Below are 16741 nucleotides of genomic sequence, written 5' to 3'. Positions count from 1 at the left end.
AGAAAAAAAAAAAAAGAGGCATCCATATTGGTCAAGAAGAAGTTAAATTGTCACCATTTACAGATGACATGGTACTATACATAGAAAATCCTAAAGACTCCACCAAAAATCTACTAGAATAAATGAATTCAGTAAAGTTTCAGGATACAGAATTAATGTTCAGAAATCTATTGCATTTCTATACACTAACACAGAAGTAGCAGAAAGAAAAATTAAGAAAACAACACCATTTACAATTGCACCAAAAAGAAGAAAATAACTAGGAATAAACTTAACCAAAGAGGCGAAAGACCTGTATCTGAAAACTATAAAACACTTATGAAAGAAATTGAAGATGTCACAAATAAATGCAAAGATACTCCATGTTCATGGATTGGAAGAATTAATATTGCTAAAATGTTCATGTTTCCCAAAGTAATCTACAGATTCATTGCAATCCCTATAAAATACCATCATTATTTTTCACAAACTAGAACAAATAATACTAAAATTTGTATGAAACCACAGAAGACCCCAAATAGCCAAAGCAGTCTTGAAAAAGAATAGAGATTATCACAATCCCAGGTTTACTAAAGAGTTGTAGTAATCAAAACAGCATGGTACTGGCATAAAAATAAACCACATAGATCCATGAAACAGAATATAGAGCCCAGAAATAAACTAATGATTATATGGCCAATTAATTTATGCCAAAGTGTAAGAGGGGAAAAGATAGTCTCTTTAATAAATGGTGCTAGGAACACTGGACAACTACATGTAAAAGAGTGAAAGTGGACCACCTTTTATTACCATACATGAAAATAAACTCAAAATGGATTAAAGATTTAAATGTGTGATTGGAAATCATAAGACCCTTAGAAGAGATCATAGGTAGTAATTTCTCTGACATCAACCATGCCAACATTTTTTTCTAGGTATGTCTTCTAAGGCAAGAGAAATAAAAGCAAAAATAAAAAGGAGAACTACATCAAAATGAAAAGCTTCTGCACAGCAAAGGAAGCCATCAACAAAATGAAAAGGCAGCCTAGTGAATGGGAGGAAATATTTGCAAACCACATATCTGATTAATTAATTTTCAAAATTTGTAAAGGACTCATATAACTCATTAACAAATAAACAATTAAAGGGTGAGCAGAAGATCTGAATAGATATTTTTCCAAAGAAGACATATGAATAGCAACATACAAATGAAAAGATGCTCAAAATCACTAATCATCAGGGGAATGCAAATCAAAACAATAGTGAGATATCACACCTATAGAATGACTAAAAAAGGACAAGAAATAAGTGTTATTGAGGATGTGGAGAAAAAGGAGCCCTCATACACTGTTGGTTGGAATGTAAATTGCTATACCCAACTATGGAAAACAGTCTGAAAATTCTTCAAAAACTTAGAAATACCATACGATCCAATAATTCCACTATTGGGTATTTATCCAAAGAAAATTTGACACTAATTTGAAAAGATATATGCACCCCTATGTTTACTGCAGCATTATTTGCAATATTTAAGATATGGAAGAACTCTAAGTGTCCACTGATGTATGAATGGATAAGAAAAATATGATTTATAAGTATAGATATACATATGTATATATGTATATATATACAAGGGGATATTACATAGTCATTAAAATGTATAAGATCATGCCATTTGAGATAACATGAATGGACCTAGAAGATATAATGCTAAGAGAAATAAGTCAGAGAAAAAAAATTCCAAGTGATTTCACTCAAGTAAAATCCAAAAAAATAAAAAAAAAAAAACAAAAATCAGAATTAGACCTATCAATACAAAGAACAGACTGATGGTTGCCAAAGGGGAGGGAAGGACAGACAATATGGATGAAGGTTAGTGGGAGATACAGGCTTCCTATTATAGAATGAATAAGTCATGGGCAATAAAAGGTACAACATGAGTAGTGATACTAGTGATAATAGTCAGTGATACTGCAGTAGTGATGTATGGTGGCAGATGGTGGCTACCCTTGTGAGCACAACATAATATATAAACTTGTTGAATCACTGTGTTATACGCCTGAAACTAATGTGATATTGTGTGTCAGCTATGCTCAAAAACAAAAAGAACATAAATTATTTGGTTCAAACAAGGACAGGCAGACTAATAGATTTCCAAGTCTAGGATATACGATAAGTAGAGATCTGAATTAGAATTCTGATTATTATTTAGATGTAACTTTTTGCCAATTGTTATGTGAATTTTTAATGAGGAAGTGTGAAATTTTAATTATTTATCAATTGATTTATGAAGAATTAAGTGTGAGTAAACTTAAAATTTTCCTTTACCTTCTTTAAATGTGGACAGTGGCAGAATATGTTCTTTCAGACATGAAATTCTTTAAAAAAATCTGAGACTAGCCCAGTGCATGATTAGATTAGCACTGTTAGAGTAAGCCCCTAATTGTAATTTTGTTGTGGTTCTAGGGTAGAGCAGACTTTAGATTTGGTATGTCTAATAGCTCAAAATGATCATCTCTGCAAAGTTATATATGATCTTCATTATTAATTTGTGTTTTATCTTAACAGAATCTTAGTATCAATTGGTGAATCATTTGGGGTGAGTATTTTCTTTCTATGAAATATAAGGGAATGTACTGTAACTATAAAAGAAATTGCAGATTTCTGTTACTTGAATTGACATATATATAATTCAACACCTCAGCAAGGCATGTTGCATAGAATTTAGAAGATTAATAGCAGACTTATTTTCAATTTTTTATTTTTTTTTATAAACATATATTTTTATCCCCAGGGGTACAGGTCTGTGAATCGCCAGGTTTACACACTTCACAGCACTCACCAAAGCACATACCCTCCCCAATGTCCATAATCCCACCCTCTTCTCCCAAACCCCCTCCCCCCAGCAACCCTCAGTTTGTTTTGTGAGATTAAGAGTCACTTATGGTTTGTCTCCCTCCCAATCCCATCTTGTTTCATTTATTCTTCTCCTACCCACTTAAGCCTCCATGTTGCATCACCACTTCCTCATATCAGGGAGATCATATGATAGTTGTCTTTCTCTGCTTGACTTATTTCGCTAAGCATGATACGCTCTAGTTCCATCCATGTTGTCGCAAATGGCAAGATTCCATTTTTTTGATGGCTGCATAGTATTCCATTGTGTATATACATCTTCTTGATCCATTCATCTGTTGATGGACATCTAGGTTCTTTCCATAGTTTGGCTATTGTGGACATTGCTGCTATAAACATTCGGGTGCATGTGCCCCTTTGGATCACTACATTTGTATCTTTAGGGTAAATACCCAATAGTGCAATTGCTGGGTCATAGGGCAGTTCTATTTTCAACATTCTGAGGAACCTCCATGCTGTTTTCCAGAGTGGCTGCACCAGCTTGCATTCCCACCAACAATGTAGGAGGGTTCCCCTTTCTCCACATCCTCTCCAGCATCTGTCATTTCCTGACTTGTTGATTTTAGCCATTCTGACTGGTGTGAGGTGATATCTCATTGTGGTTTTGATTTGTATTTCCCTGATGCCGAGTGATATGGAGCACTTTTTCATGTGTCTGTTGGCCATCTGGATGTCTTCTTTGCAGAAATGTCTGTTCATGTCCTCTGCCCATTTCTTGATTGGATTATTTGTTCTTTGGGTGTTGAGTTTGCTAAGTTCTTTATAGATTCTGGACACTAGTCCTTTATCTGATATGTCGTTTGCAAATATCTTCTCCCATTCTGTCAGTTGTCTTTTGATTTTGTTAACTGGTTCCTTTGCTGTGCAAAAGCTTTTGATCTTGATGAAATCCCAATAGTTCATTTTTTCCCTTGCTTCTGTTGCCTTTGGTGATGTTCCTAGGAAGAAGGTGCTGCGGTTGAGGTCAAAGAGGTTGCTGCCTGTGTTCTCCTCAAGGATTTTGATGGATTCCTTTCTCACATTGAGGTCCTTCATCCATTCTGAGTCTATTTTTGTGTGTGGTGTAAGGAAATGGTCCAATTTCATTTTTCTGCATGTGGCTGTCCAATTTTCCCAGCACCATTTATTGAAGAGGCTGTCTTTTTTCCATTGGACATTCTTTCCTGCTTTGTCGAAGATGAGTAGACCATAGATTTGAGGGTCTATTTCTGGGCTCTCTATTCTGTTCCATTGATCTATGTGTCTGTTTTTGTGCCAGTACCATGCTGTCTTGATGATGACAGCTTTGTAATAGAGCTTGAAGTCCGGAATTGTGATGCCACCAACGTTGGCTTTCTTTTTCAATATCCCTTTGGCTATTCGAGGTCTTTTCTGGTTCCATATAAATTTTAGCATTATTTGTTCCATTTCTTTGAAAAAGATGGATGGTACTTTGATAGGCATTGCATTAAATGTGTAGATTACTTTAGGTAGCATAGACATTTTCACAATATTTATTCTTCCAATCCAGGAGCATGGAACATTTTTCCATTTCTTTGTGTCTTCCTCCATTTCTTTCATGAGTACTTTATAGTTTTCTGAGTATAGATTCTGTGTCTCTTTGGTTAGGTTTATTCCTAGGTATCTTATGGTTTTGGATGCAATTGTAAATGGGATTGACTCCTTAATATCTCTTTCTTCTGTCTTGCTGTTGGTGTAGAGAAATGCAACTGATTTCTGTGCATTGATTTTATATCCTGACACTTTACTGAATTCCTGTATAAGTTCTAGCAGTTTTGGAGTGGAGTCTTTTGGGTTTTCCACATATAGTATCATATCATCTGTGAAGAGTGATAATTTGACTTCTTCTTTGCCGATTTGGATGCCTTTAATTTCCTTTTGTTGTCTGATTGCTGAGGCTAGGACCTCTAGTACTATGTTGAATAGCAGTGGTGATAATGGACATCCCTGCCGTGTTCCTGACCTTAGTGGAAAAGCTTTCAGTTTTTCTCCATTGAGAATGATATTTGCGGTGGGTTTTTCATAGATGGCTTTGATGATATTGAGGTATGTGCCCTCTATCCCTACACTTTGAAGAGTTTTGATCAGGAAGGGATGCTGTACTTTGTCAAATGCTTTTTCAGCATCTATTGAGAGTATCATATGGTTCTTGTTCTTTCTTTTATTGATGTGTTGTATCACATTGACTGATTTGCGGATGTTGAACCAACCTTGCAGCCCTGGAATAAATCCCACTTGGTCGTGGTGAATAATCTTTTTAATGTACTGTTGAATCCTATTGGCTAGTATTTTGTTGAGTATTTTCGCATCTGTGTTCATCAAGGATATCGGTCTATAGCTCTCTTTTTTGGTGGGATCCTTGTCTGGTTTTGGGATCAAGGTGATGCTGGCCTCATAAAATGAGTTTGGAAGTTTTCCTTCCATTTCTATTTTTTGGAACAGTTTCAGGAGAATAGGAATTAGTTCTTCTTTAAATGTTTGGTAGAATTCCCCCGGGAAGCCGTCTGGCCCTGGGCTTTTGTTTGTTTGGAGATTTTTAATGACTGTTTCAATCTCCTTACTGGTTATGGGTCTGTTCAGGCTTTCTATTTCTTCCTGGTTCAGTTGTGGTAGTTTATATGTTTCTAGGAATGCATCCATTTCTTCCAGATTGTCAAATTTATTGCCGTAGAGTTGCTCATAGTATGTTCTTATAATAGTTTTTATTTCTTTGGTGTTAGTTGTGATCTCTCCTCTTTCATTCATGATTTTATTTATTTGGGTCCTTTCTCTTTTCTTTTTGATAAGTCGGGCCAGGGGTTTATCAATTTTATTAATTCTTTCAAAGAACCAGCTCCTAGTTTCGTTGATTTGTTCTATTGTTTTTTTGGTTTCTATTTCATTGATTTCTGCTCTGATCTTTAGGATTTCTCTTCTCCTGCTGGGCTTAGGGTTTCTTTCTTGTTCTTTCTCCAGCTCCTTTAGGTGTAGGGTTAGGTTGTGTACCTGAGACCTTTCTTGTTTCTTGAGAAAGGTTTGTACCGATATATATTTTCCTCTCAGGATTGCCTTTGTTGTGTCCCACAGATTTTGAACCGTTGTATTTTCATTATCATTTGTTTCCATGATTTTTTTCAATTCTTCTTTAATTTCCCGGTTGACCCATTCATTCTTTAGAAGGATACTGTTTAGTCTCCATGTATTTGGGTTCTTTCCAAACTTCCTTTTGTGGTTGAGTTCTAGCTTTAGAGCATTGTGGTCTGAAAATATGCAGGGAATGATCCCAATCTTTTGATACCGGTTGAGTCCTGATTTAGGACCGAGGATGTGATCTATTCTGGAGAATGTTCCATGTGCACTAGAGAAGAATGTGTATTCTGTTGCTTTGGGATGAAATGTTCTGAATATATCTGTGATGTCCATCTGGTCCAGTGTGTTGTTTAAGGCCTTTATTTCCTTGTTGAGCTTGGATGACCTGTCCATTTCAGTGAGGGGAGTGTTAAAGTCCCCTACTATTATTGTATTATTGTTGATGTGTTTCTTTGATTTTGTTATTAATTGGTTTATATAGTTGGCTGCTCCCACGTTGGGGGCATAGATATTTAAAATTGTTAAATCTTCTTGTTGGACAGACCCTTTGAGTATGATATAGTGTCCTTCCTCATCTCTTATTATAGTCTTTGGCTTAAAATCTAATTGATCTGATATAAGGATTGCCACTCCTGCTTTCTTCTGATGTCCATTAGCATGGTAAATTCTTTTCCACCCCCTCACTTTAAATCTGGAGGTGTCTTCGGGCTTAAAATGAGTTTCTTGGAGGCAACATATAGATGGGTTTTGTTTTTTTTATCCATTCTGATACCCTCTGTCTTTTGACAGGGGCATTTAGCCCATTCACATTCAGGGTAACTATTGATAGATATGAATTTAGTGCCATTGTATTGCCTGTAAGGTGACTGTTACTGTATATGGTCTCTGTTCCTTTCTGATCTACCACTTGTAGGCTCTCTCTTTGCTTAGAGGACCCCTTTCAATATTTCCTGTAGAGCTGGTTTGGTATTTGCAAGTTCTTTCAGTTGTTGTTTGTCCTGGAAGCTTTTAATCTCTCCTTCTATTTTCAATGATAGCCTAGCTGGATATAGTATTCTGGGCTGCATGTTTTTCTCGTTTAGTGCTCTTTCTGGCCTGCCAGGTCTCTGTGGATAAGTCAGCTGCCAATCTAATATTTTTACCATTGTATGTTACAGACTTCTTTTCCCGGGCTGCTTTCAGGATTTTCTCTTTGTCACTGAGACTTGTAAATTTTACTATTAGGTGATGGGGTGTGGGCCTATTCTTATTGATTTTGAGGGGCGTTCTCTGAACCTCCTGAATTTTGATGCTCGTTCCCTTTGCCATATTGAGGAAATTCTCCCCAATAATTCTCTCCAGTATACCTTCTGCTCCCCTCTCTCTTTCTTCTTCTTCTGGAATCCCAATTATTCTAATGTTGTTTCGTCTTATGGTGTCACTTATCTCTCGAATTCTCCCCTCGTGGTCCAGTAGCTGTTTGTCCCTCTTTTGCTCAGCTTCTTTATTCTCTGTCATTTGGTCTTCTATATCACTAATTCTTTCTTCTGCCTCATTTATCCTAGCAGTTAGAGCCTCCATTTTTTATTGCACCTCATTGATAGCTTTTTTGATTTCAACTTGGTTAGATTTTAGTTCTTTTATTTCTCCAGAAAGGGCTTTTATATCTCTCGAGAGGGTTTCTCTAATATCTTCCATGCCTTTTTCGAGCCCGGCTAGAACCTTGAGAATTGTCATTCTGAACTCTAGATCTGACATATTACCGATGTCTGTATTGATTAGGTCCCTAGCCTTCGGTACTGCCTCTTGTTCTTTTTTTTGTGTTGAATTTTTACGTCTTGTCATTTTGGCCAGATAAGAGTAAATGAAGGGGCAAGTAAAATACTAAAAGGGTGGCAACAACCCCAGGAAAATATGCTTTAACCAAATTAGAAGAGATCCAAAATCGTGAGTGGGGAGAAAGGGGATAAAAAGAGGTTCAAAAAGGAAGAAAGAAAAAAAAAAGAACAAAGAAAAGAAAAAAAAAAAAAAGAAAAGAAAAAAATTTTTAAAAAAAGAAAACACCTAAGAAATATGTAAAAAAGAAAAAATATATATATTAGATAAACTAGTAAAAAATCGTTAAAAAAGAAAAAGGTAACAGTTAAAAAAAAAAAAAATTTACCTGAAGGCGAGAAGAAAACAAAACAAAACAAAAGCAAAAAATGAAAAAGAAAAAATTAAATTAACTGCAAGACTAAAAAAAATCACAGGAAAAAAGCCATGAGTTCCGTGCTTGGCTTTCTCCTCCTCTGGAATTCTGCTGCTTTCCTTGGTATTGAAACCGCACTCCTTGGTAGGTGAACTTGGTCTCGGCTGGATTTCTTGTTGATCTTCTGGGGGAGGGGCCTGTTGTAGTGATTCTCAAGTGTCTTTGCCCCAGGCGGAATTACACCGCCCTTACCCAGGGCCGGGGTGAGTAATCCGCTCGGGTTTGCTTTCAGGAGCTTTTGTTCCCTGAGCGCTTTCCGTAGAGTTCCGGAGGACGGGAATACAAATGGCGGCCTCCTGGTCTCGGCCCGCAGGAGCCGAGAGCCCAGGGCCCCACTCCTCAGTGCGCCCTCAGAGAACAGCGCCAGTTACTCCCGTCTGCCTGACCTCCGGCCGCGCTCCGAGCTCACCGAGCCTGCGACCGGTTCAAGGGTAACACCGAGCTGCGAGCTTACTGTCGGCTCTGTCTCTGCAGCCGGCTTTCCCGTTCCAATACCCGCAAGCTCTGCGATACTCAGACACCCCCGATCCTTCTGTGACCCTGCGGGACCTGAGGCCACGCTGACCCCGCGTGGGCTTCGCCCCGGTTTAGCCTCTGGAGCGATGTCCCTCAGCGGAACAAACTTTTAAAAGTCCTGATTTTGTGCGCGGTTGCTCTGCTGCTTGCCGGGAGCCGGCCCCTCCCCCCGGGATCTATCTTCCCATCGCTTTGGATTCACTTCTCCGCCGGTCCTACCTTTCAGAAAGTGGTTGTTTTTCTGTTTCCAGAATTGCTGTTCTTCTTCTCTTCGATCTGCCGATGGATTTTCAGGTGTTTGCAATCTTTAGATAAGCTATCTAGCTGATCTCCGGCTAGCTGAAGTAGTCTCAGCTTGCTACTTCTCCGCCATCTTGACTCCTCCGCAGACTTATTTTCAAATCAGATTTAATTTCAACTTTTACTCATTATCGGTGAATTTCAAAGTGGTTTTTAAACATCCTTCGAGATTATATAATATCTTACATATATTTTTCCAGGCCATCTGTTTCTTGTCACTTTAGCTTCTCCATGGAGCCACTCATTACTCACAAATGGTGTCTTGCTTCCCTCCGAGCAAGAAGAGAGAGAGGGAAAGTGGGAGGTACAGAGTAGAGCAAAATGAAATCACAGTCTTTTTGTAACTAATATTAGATGTGATAATCCATCACTTTTGTCATATTTTTGTCAGAAGCAAGGTAACACTAGGTCCCACCCACACACTCAGGGAAGAGAGGATTACATGAGTGTAAAAACTAGAAGATGAGGGTTAGCGAGACCCATTCTAGAGTCTGCCTATCCCACTGCCCCAAATATAACCAGAGAAAGATAATAGTTTGTATACTGAAAGAGCAAATGTTAATAAATATATTACAAATAGTAAATGCTGTGACATTTAGCTCAAGGTAGGCTGCAGCTGTCAGGTTTCACAAAGGACAAGTTGTGGAACCACATAAGAAGGTTTGGATCTGAATACGTATAGAGTTAGTGGTCCTCAAACTCTTCTGCTTGCAATAGCCTCTAGAAGAATTGGGAAAATGTTATATGAACCTACATGTTTTAAAGCTGATAACTAAAAATCTTATCATAAATTTAATACATATACAGGAATTTAGTTTCATATTATATATGTGCTCTAAACATATTTCCATCAAAACCTGTTTTTGCATTTAATGTTTAGAAAATTACCTCATTTAGGGATACTTAGTTGAGCATCTGACTCTTGATTTCTGCTCAGATCCTGATCTCAGATCCTGATCTCAAAGATTGAGCCCCGTGTCAGGCTCCATACGCAGCTTGGAGTCTGCTTCAGATTCTCTCTCTTCTGATCCCTCTGCCCCTTCCCCTGCTCATGAGCACACACACTCTCTCTATAAAATAAGTAAGTAAATAAAAATCTTTAAAACAAAACAAAACACACACAAAAAAGAAAATTGCCTCATTTAATTTTTGGAAAAGAAAGATTAATTAGTAAAGCTAAATATAAATGTCAAATCAGTCAGTCAAGTCAGACCTAATTTCTACCAATAGTCTGGTTTCATTTTTTAGTTCAGATGAACAGGTTCATACACATCCCTGAGGTAATCCCCTCACTCCAGTTCTAAAGTAGATAAATAAGAAATAGAATTTTTCTATGTGCTTGTCCTTGGATAGAATAAGTTATTACATCCCCTTTGATATTTATTACCAACGCTTTCTTTACTTTGCTGTGACAATATTCTCCCTCAAGAGATATAGATCTCTAATCATCTCTAGTAATAATGAATGGACTCGAAATCTTTTGATTTTTTATGTATAAAACTGTGAGTTAACATTTTAATAAATACTGTATCAGTAATGGTTTAAATATATAAACTATATACTTGTCTATGTAATATTCCTAAAGGGAGTCCAAAATAATGATTGACTAGACATTTCACTTCTTACTAGATTCTTGTGTTATTCTCTCTGGTTATGCCCTCAAACAAACAACAAAACCCACAAGGTTCTAGAAAGCCATTCCAACTTTACATGCTTCTGAGAAGTAGTCCTGGTTTTCTGTGTGGTTCCAAAAATGAGGAACCAGGAATTTCAGAGTGGTAGTCAGAGTTGTTGGAGGAAGGAGGGGAGCCTCATAGGGAGAGTCAGGAAGATATTTATTTGGAGCAGAGTTAGGTGTAGTTACTGATTCCAAGAATTTTCCATATCTCATTTGGTACATACACTAAAGCAGAAAATTAAAATGTATGTATGACCTCTGCCTGATTTTTGATACCCCTTAACTATAATTAAGGGTTGCTAACTATGAAATGCTGGCATTTAATGATTTGATTTAAAATAAAGAATTTTGTAATTTGTAGACTTCTGAGAAGTTCCAGAAAATAAATCAGATGGTGTGTAACAGCGACCGTGTGCTCAAAAGAAGTGCTGAAGGCAGCAACCCTCCTAAACCATTGAAAAAACTACGCTTTGATATTGAAGGATCAGATGAAGCAGATGGAAGGTAGGAATAGTTGTAGAATGTCTTTCAGTAGCTGAGCTGGTCATGTGGAGAAGCCAGAGCGCTGGCTCTGCTCCTAACTTCCACCAGACCCTTTTATACCAGTTTTATTTGGAAATTGTGAAGATTGCTTAAAAAAATACGAATGTGTCCCAAAGTTAACACCATTGAAATCATATACCATCTACTGAAATTCAGTGAACATATCAGATATTAACAATCTGATCTTTTTTTTGACCTTTTAAAACTAAGCCATTGATAAAATTTTGTTATGATTAACATTAGATTTTTAAATGCTTACCCTTGAAAAAAAAACTACTGTGTTTTATACGAATCACAGACAAAATGCAAAAGATTATAAATTTTTGATGGTTTGTATTTTTGATGGTTTATAAACCTCTGAAATTAAAAGCTACTCACTAAAATAAGAGTATAAAATAAGTCATTGGAACCACCATAGTTATTGAAAATTTGAGTTTTGAACTTATGCATATATATATGAAATATCTTCCCTTTTTTAAATCTGCAGTAAACACATCCCAGGAGAGTCCAAATTTCAACAGAAACTGGCAGAAATGAGTAAGTACTTATCATCTCACCCTACATAAATGAAACCATGTTTGTATCGCAAAAAACCTTTTCGTGTTTTGAAGGAATAAATACATATAATTCCCTAAATTAGCACTTAAAGTGTAATCCAATCAAGAATATAGTATTTACCCACAGACATTTGTGGATTAAATGTGTGATGCAAAATGAAATCTTTACCTTTTCTAAAATCTTTAGTGCAGGAATACTAAGAAGTGAAACCACATCTTCAGCATGAATGGCTATGGTTAGAAATACCTCAAGGGAGCAAAACTATAATGAGAAGCTCTTTAAGAGTGTTAGATATAGGGAAAGGGTTTATAAAATTAGCATATAGGAACATCATCTTCCTCATTTGAAAAATAACTTTTTATTCTATTATTGAACTTCTCTAATTTGTGAGTTTTAAAAACAATGTCAAACAAAAGTTTCCCATTACCAGAAATCAAAATTTTTATAAAGAGCGCCAGATCATTTTCCAAGTTATGCAGAGTGACATAGATTTGGAATGTTAAGGCAGATGGGATTCTATCCTAAGCTACCCTAAGTCTATAGAAGATTAACCCAAGTAGAATAGTTGGAAAGTACTTTCAGAAGAAGCAAACACGTACGGACTGCTCCCGGGTTATCCCAGGGGCAGAGCTGTGGTAGTGAGTGTGACGTTTGTTGATCGTCTGCTGCCAGACCCATCGGCAGTATGAACAGCTTGTACTGGGAAGAAGACAAGTCTTTTGGAGACAATGAGGACTCAAACTCTTAGTCTAGGCTATAGGACTTATCGGTAAGAGCTATACCAGTTGAACGTGACTTTTTAAAAATCGGGCGTCTCTAAACATGTGCCCGTAAATACAAAGTATTTAAAGTATAAAGTATTGGGGCACCTGGGTGGCTCAGTGGGTTAAAGCCTCTGCCTTCAGCCCAGGTCATGATCCCAGGGTCCTGGGATTGAGCCCCACATCCGGCTCTCTGCTCAGCGGGGAGCCTGCTTCCTTTCTTCTCTCTCTGCCTGCCTCTTTGCCTACTTGTGATCTCTGTCTGTCAAATAAATAAATAAAATCTTTAAAAAAAAATGTATAAAGTATTTAAAAGAATGCTTTTGATTTTTTAAAACCCTCTCTTTTTATGTATGTTCTTTTGAAGAAAACAATCAAACTAAATATACCAAGAGTTTAAATGTTTTGGTTATAAACAAATCTCTGTTTTGGATTTTACATTGACTGCTCTACTTCTGTTTGAGCTGTGAATTAGTCGGTGGCATTTCTGCTCTGTACATGAAAACAGACAAAAAGCTTTTGACCAAAATGAGGCCTTGAAAAGGAACATTTGGAAGCATTTTGAAGCTCACAAATACACATTTTTAAAGGAGCAGAAAGCCGTAAAGATATGTTTTCTTAGAGGAGAGTTTAGTTGCTGTGTTGGGCCCATTTCCCAGTGTTGCACTTTGCCAGGTGGTGAATTTCAGATGCCAGGCTGGAGTTCAGGGTCTTTATGGGGCTGCAAATTGGAAAGAAGCAGCAGGAGTTTGAACCCCTAGAGCTAAGGAATTCTTCAGTTTTCTTCAAAGAATGACATTTGAAAAAGACCATCACACAGTGCTAGATTTCTCAGAGGGGGAAGACTTAGTCTTTTCTTTCTTTCCAAGTGTGAATTTGTGCTTTTTTGAAATGAAGAGCTTCTTCCCACTACTAAAATCAAGTTAAGAATTTTTAAATAACTTGGGGCGCCTGGGTGGCTCAGTGGGTTAAGCCTCTGCCTTTGGCTCAAGTCATGGTCTCAGGGTCCTGGGATCCAGCTCTGCATAGGGCTGGGCTCTCTGCTCAGCAGGGAGCCTGCTTTCCCTTCCTCTCTCTCTGCCTGCCTCTCTGCCTACTTGTGATCTCTGTCTGTCAAATAAACAAATAAAATCTTTAAAAAAAATTTTTTAAATAACTTAAAAGAGGTTTTTCTGGTTTTGTCTATATTATAATTAATACTGTACTTTTAAAATGTTCATGTCGAAATCAAATGAGCCATGAGCTGATGTCTTTGCAAGGCATCTCCAAGCACAAGGGAATTGCTTGTGTTGAGAAGAATACCACTCACTTCAGCGATCGTTCTGGGCCAGCCCAGCATTCTACTCTGCTGCAGGGCCACCCTCAACCTCGGCATCTCTGTAGAAGTGGTCTGGAAAGTTGGGCACCGTGAAGTGTATGAGGCCACCTTTTGGTACAGAGAGAAAACATTACAATCTCTATTTTTAGCTCATCTATTCACATTTGTTTGGGTTATGTGCATTTTATAATTTAGACACAAACATAAATGGAATGCATATACACACACAAATTTAGTGGTACGTGCTTGGAAAAAATTAACATGATAAAAAATTTGGAAACCACTGCTTTGCCAGGCCTGGCACTCCATCGATTTGGCACGAGAATAACATTTATGGCAACCCTTTGTCAACCTTACCTAGTAGCACCATCAGTGCTATTAACATCTCTTCATCCTCTTTCCAGCATCTACCCGAACACGAATGCAGAAGCAAAAAATGAACGATAGCATGGATACCTCAAACAGGGAAGAAAAATGAGGGTCCCATGACCTCCGTGGGCACCGAGTACACCTCTGGCCTCATGGTCTCTCCCCGATCCCACTGTGTGACTCTCCCAGGTTCTGTTTACGGCTGCATTGAATACCTGTCTTCAGCTCTTCTGCTGGAATCCAGTGTGCGCACGCGCTTGCGCGGGGTGTGCGTGCAGGGGATTCCTAAGCCGCTTGCAATGTCATAGTAGAATATACTTGTTATTGCACAAGATTGAAAATCTTGTGCAAATACTGCCATTTAAAAAGTTGTAGCAGATGTTTCCATTTCCAAAGTATAATTGCTGTGCTCTACAAATGGGGAGGATGCCCTGGGAGTGGCGGGCCAAACAACCCGGGCCTGTTTGAGTACTTTGTCTTCTCTTGTGGCATGTATGTGATGTTTGCTATTATTTTTATTAATTTATATTTATATATTTTTTTTAATTTAACATGAATGCCCTTAGAATATGTGTCTTGTCTTCCAAATGCAATTTGGCTGACTACTCCCCCTTCACCCAAATGATCCTGAGCTCTTCTGCTAAAACAGATATTAGAAACTAGAAAAAAAATCACTAATTTTTACACATTAGATTTTAGTTTACTAATGGAATCTGATGTACTGTGTGCTTGTTTTTTAAATTTTAGTTTTTAAACACAAGCAGAAAACAAAGTATAAACAAATGATGTCATACTACTGATACAGATTTCATACCTCAGGACTTGTAAGAATTTATTGATCCTTTTCTTCATCCAACTCATGCTTTAAAAATGAGGGTTATTAATAGTATTCTTGGTTTCTATACCATTCAGATCACTGAATTTATGAAGTAACCATATAGTACTTGGAAAATCAAGTGTTCAGCTAGAGCTTTGCTACAGAGGGCCCTAAGACAGTATATCCCAAGTGCACTTTCTAATGTTTCTGGGTCCTGAAGAATCAAGATATAAAACAATTTTATTCCACAAACAGACTGTTAACTATAGGAGCCTTAATTTTTCTTTCTTAGAGGTTTGTCTAATTGCATCTCAGCAATTATTCTGCCCTCCTAAATTTGGGAAGGGGTGTTTTCTCTGGAATTGTACATGTCTTCCATGTATCTTTTGAACTGGCAATTGTCTATTTATCTTTTTTTTCTTTTTAAGTCAGTATGGTCTAACACTGGCATATTCAAAGCCACATCATTTCTACTCCAAAATTGCAAGTAATCAAAGGTCTTTGGGTTAGGTATTCATGTTTCTATCTGGTTTTGTGCAAAAGCTTCAAATGAAAACAGCTGTGTTAGAAAAACAGGCATTTTCCCCCAACACCTAAAGGTGTATTTAAACTATCTTGTGTGATTAACTTATTTAGAGATGGTATAATTTAAAATAGGTGATATTTAAGGTAGCATCAGCTAGCTTTTAGGAAAATCACTTTGTCTAAACTCAGAGTTCTTTTTAAAAAGAAATCTGGTCTTATTTGTTAGAAAATGAAATTTTATTTTGTGCTCAGTTAAGTTTCAAACTTATTTTTGGCAGTTATAACAAGGCACTAGGAAGCTTTCTCCCATTTCCTCATTAATTTTTGCATGAATATCATAAAAATCCATTAGCTTTTAGGTCAAGGGCTACCATATTTCTGGATCTTTTGCTAATAAAAGTTCACATTAGTTAGTGCCAGAATTGTAGGAACTTGAGAGATCTTGTATTGAGATTTCCTAAGTAAGGCTTCAGATACTGCTTTATCACTTTTTTGTATTGGTTAAAACTGTACATTTAAAATTGCTATGTTACTATTTTCTACAATTAATAGTTTGTCTATTTTAAAATAAATTAGTTGCTAAGAGTCTTAATGGTCTGACGTATTCTTTGTATCAAGTGCCCTGATGTTCTCTTCTATATCTGAGTTCTCTCCTGGTGTCTTATCCATTCTTAACCTTTAATTGGATTCATATGCTGATGATCCCCAAATTTATTTCTCCAGCCTGACCTCTTCATGGAGGTCAGAGCCCTCATAGCCAATAGAACTCTTGATTCTCACTCTTTTCCCCTCACCCCCTGAATTCTCAAAACAGAAACCAAAATTGAACAAAAGTACCTTGTTTCTATCCTAGTCTTTCCCCATTTTACCAGCCACTTACTTGGTCAAGCCAAAACCCTAAGAGCCATTTATCTGCTTTTGTTGAGATCACCATTTTAGACGTCTAACTGGTCTTCATGTTCCCTCTCTTTCTATTTTACCTTTCAATTTAAGAGCAAAAATGACCCCTTTAAATTATAAATTGATTCACATTGCTACTCCGGTATTCAAACTTCCTCTCATGGCCTGGGAAGTGGCCTCTCTCTGCTTTTGCATCCTCCTCTCATGCTACTTTCTTCCCGCTCACTGTGCCTTAGCCACACTGACCTTCCCTCTCATAATA

At 37.3% G+C, this 16741-nt stretch overlaps 1 protein-coding gene across 1 annotated transcript in view; it reads left to right on the top strand.

The window, feature by feature from the left end:
* The window catches only part of RB1 (RB transcriptional corepressor 1), a 158896-nt gene extending 142725 nt beyond the window's left edge, over positions 1-16171 (top strand). Inside the window, exons 24-27 of the mRNA XM_082701590.1 lie at positions 2548-2578; positions 11050-11192; positions 11719-11768; positions 14273-16171. Of these exons, the coding sequence (XP_082557716.1) occupies positions 2548-2578; positions 11050-11192; positions 11719-11768; positions 14273-14346 (298 nt within the window). The 3' untranslated portion in view covers positions 14347-16171. The remainder of the gene's footprint in view (positions 1-2547; positions 2579-11049; positions 11193-11718; positions 11769-14272) is intronic.
* Positions 16172-16741: the final 570 nt, after the last annotated feature.

This window comes from Mustela nivalis, assembly GCF_964662115.1.
Source record: "Mustela nivalis genome assembly, chromosome: 15".
NCBI lineage: Eukaryota > Metazoa > Chordata > Mammalia > Carnivora > Mustelidae > Mustela > Mustela nivalis.
The sequence above is the reverse complement of the archived record's forward strand: the minus strand, read 5'-3'. Positions and strand labels throughout refer to the sequence as shown.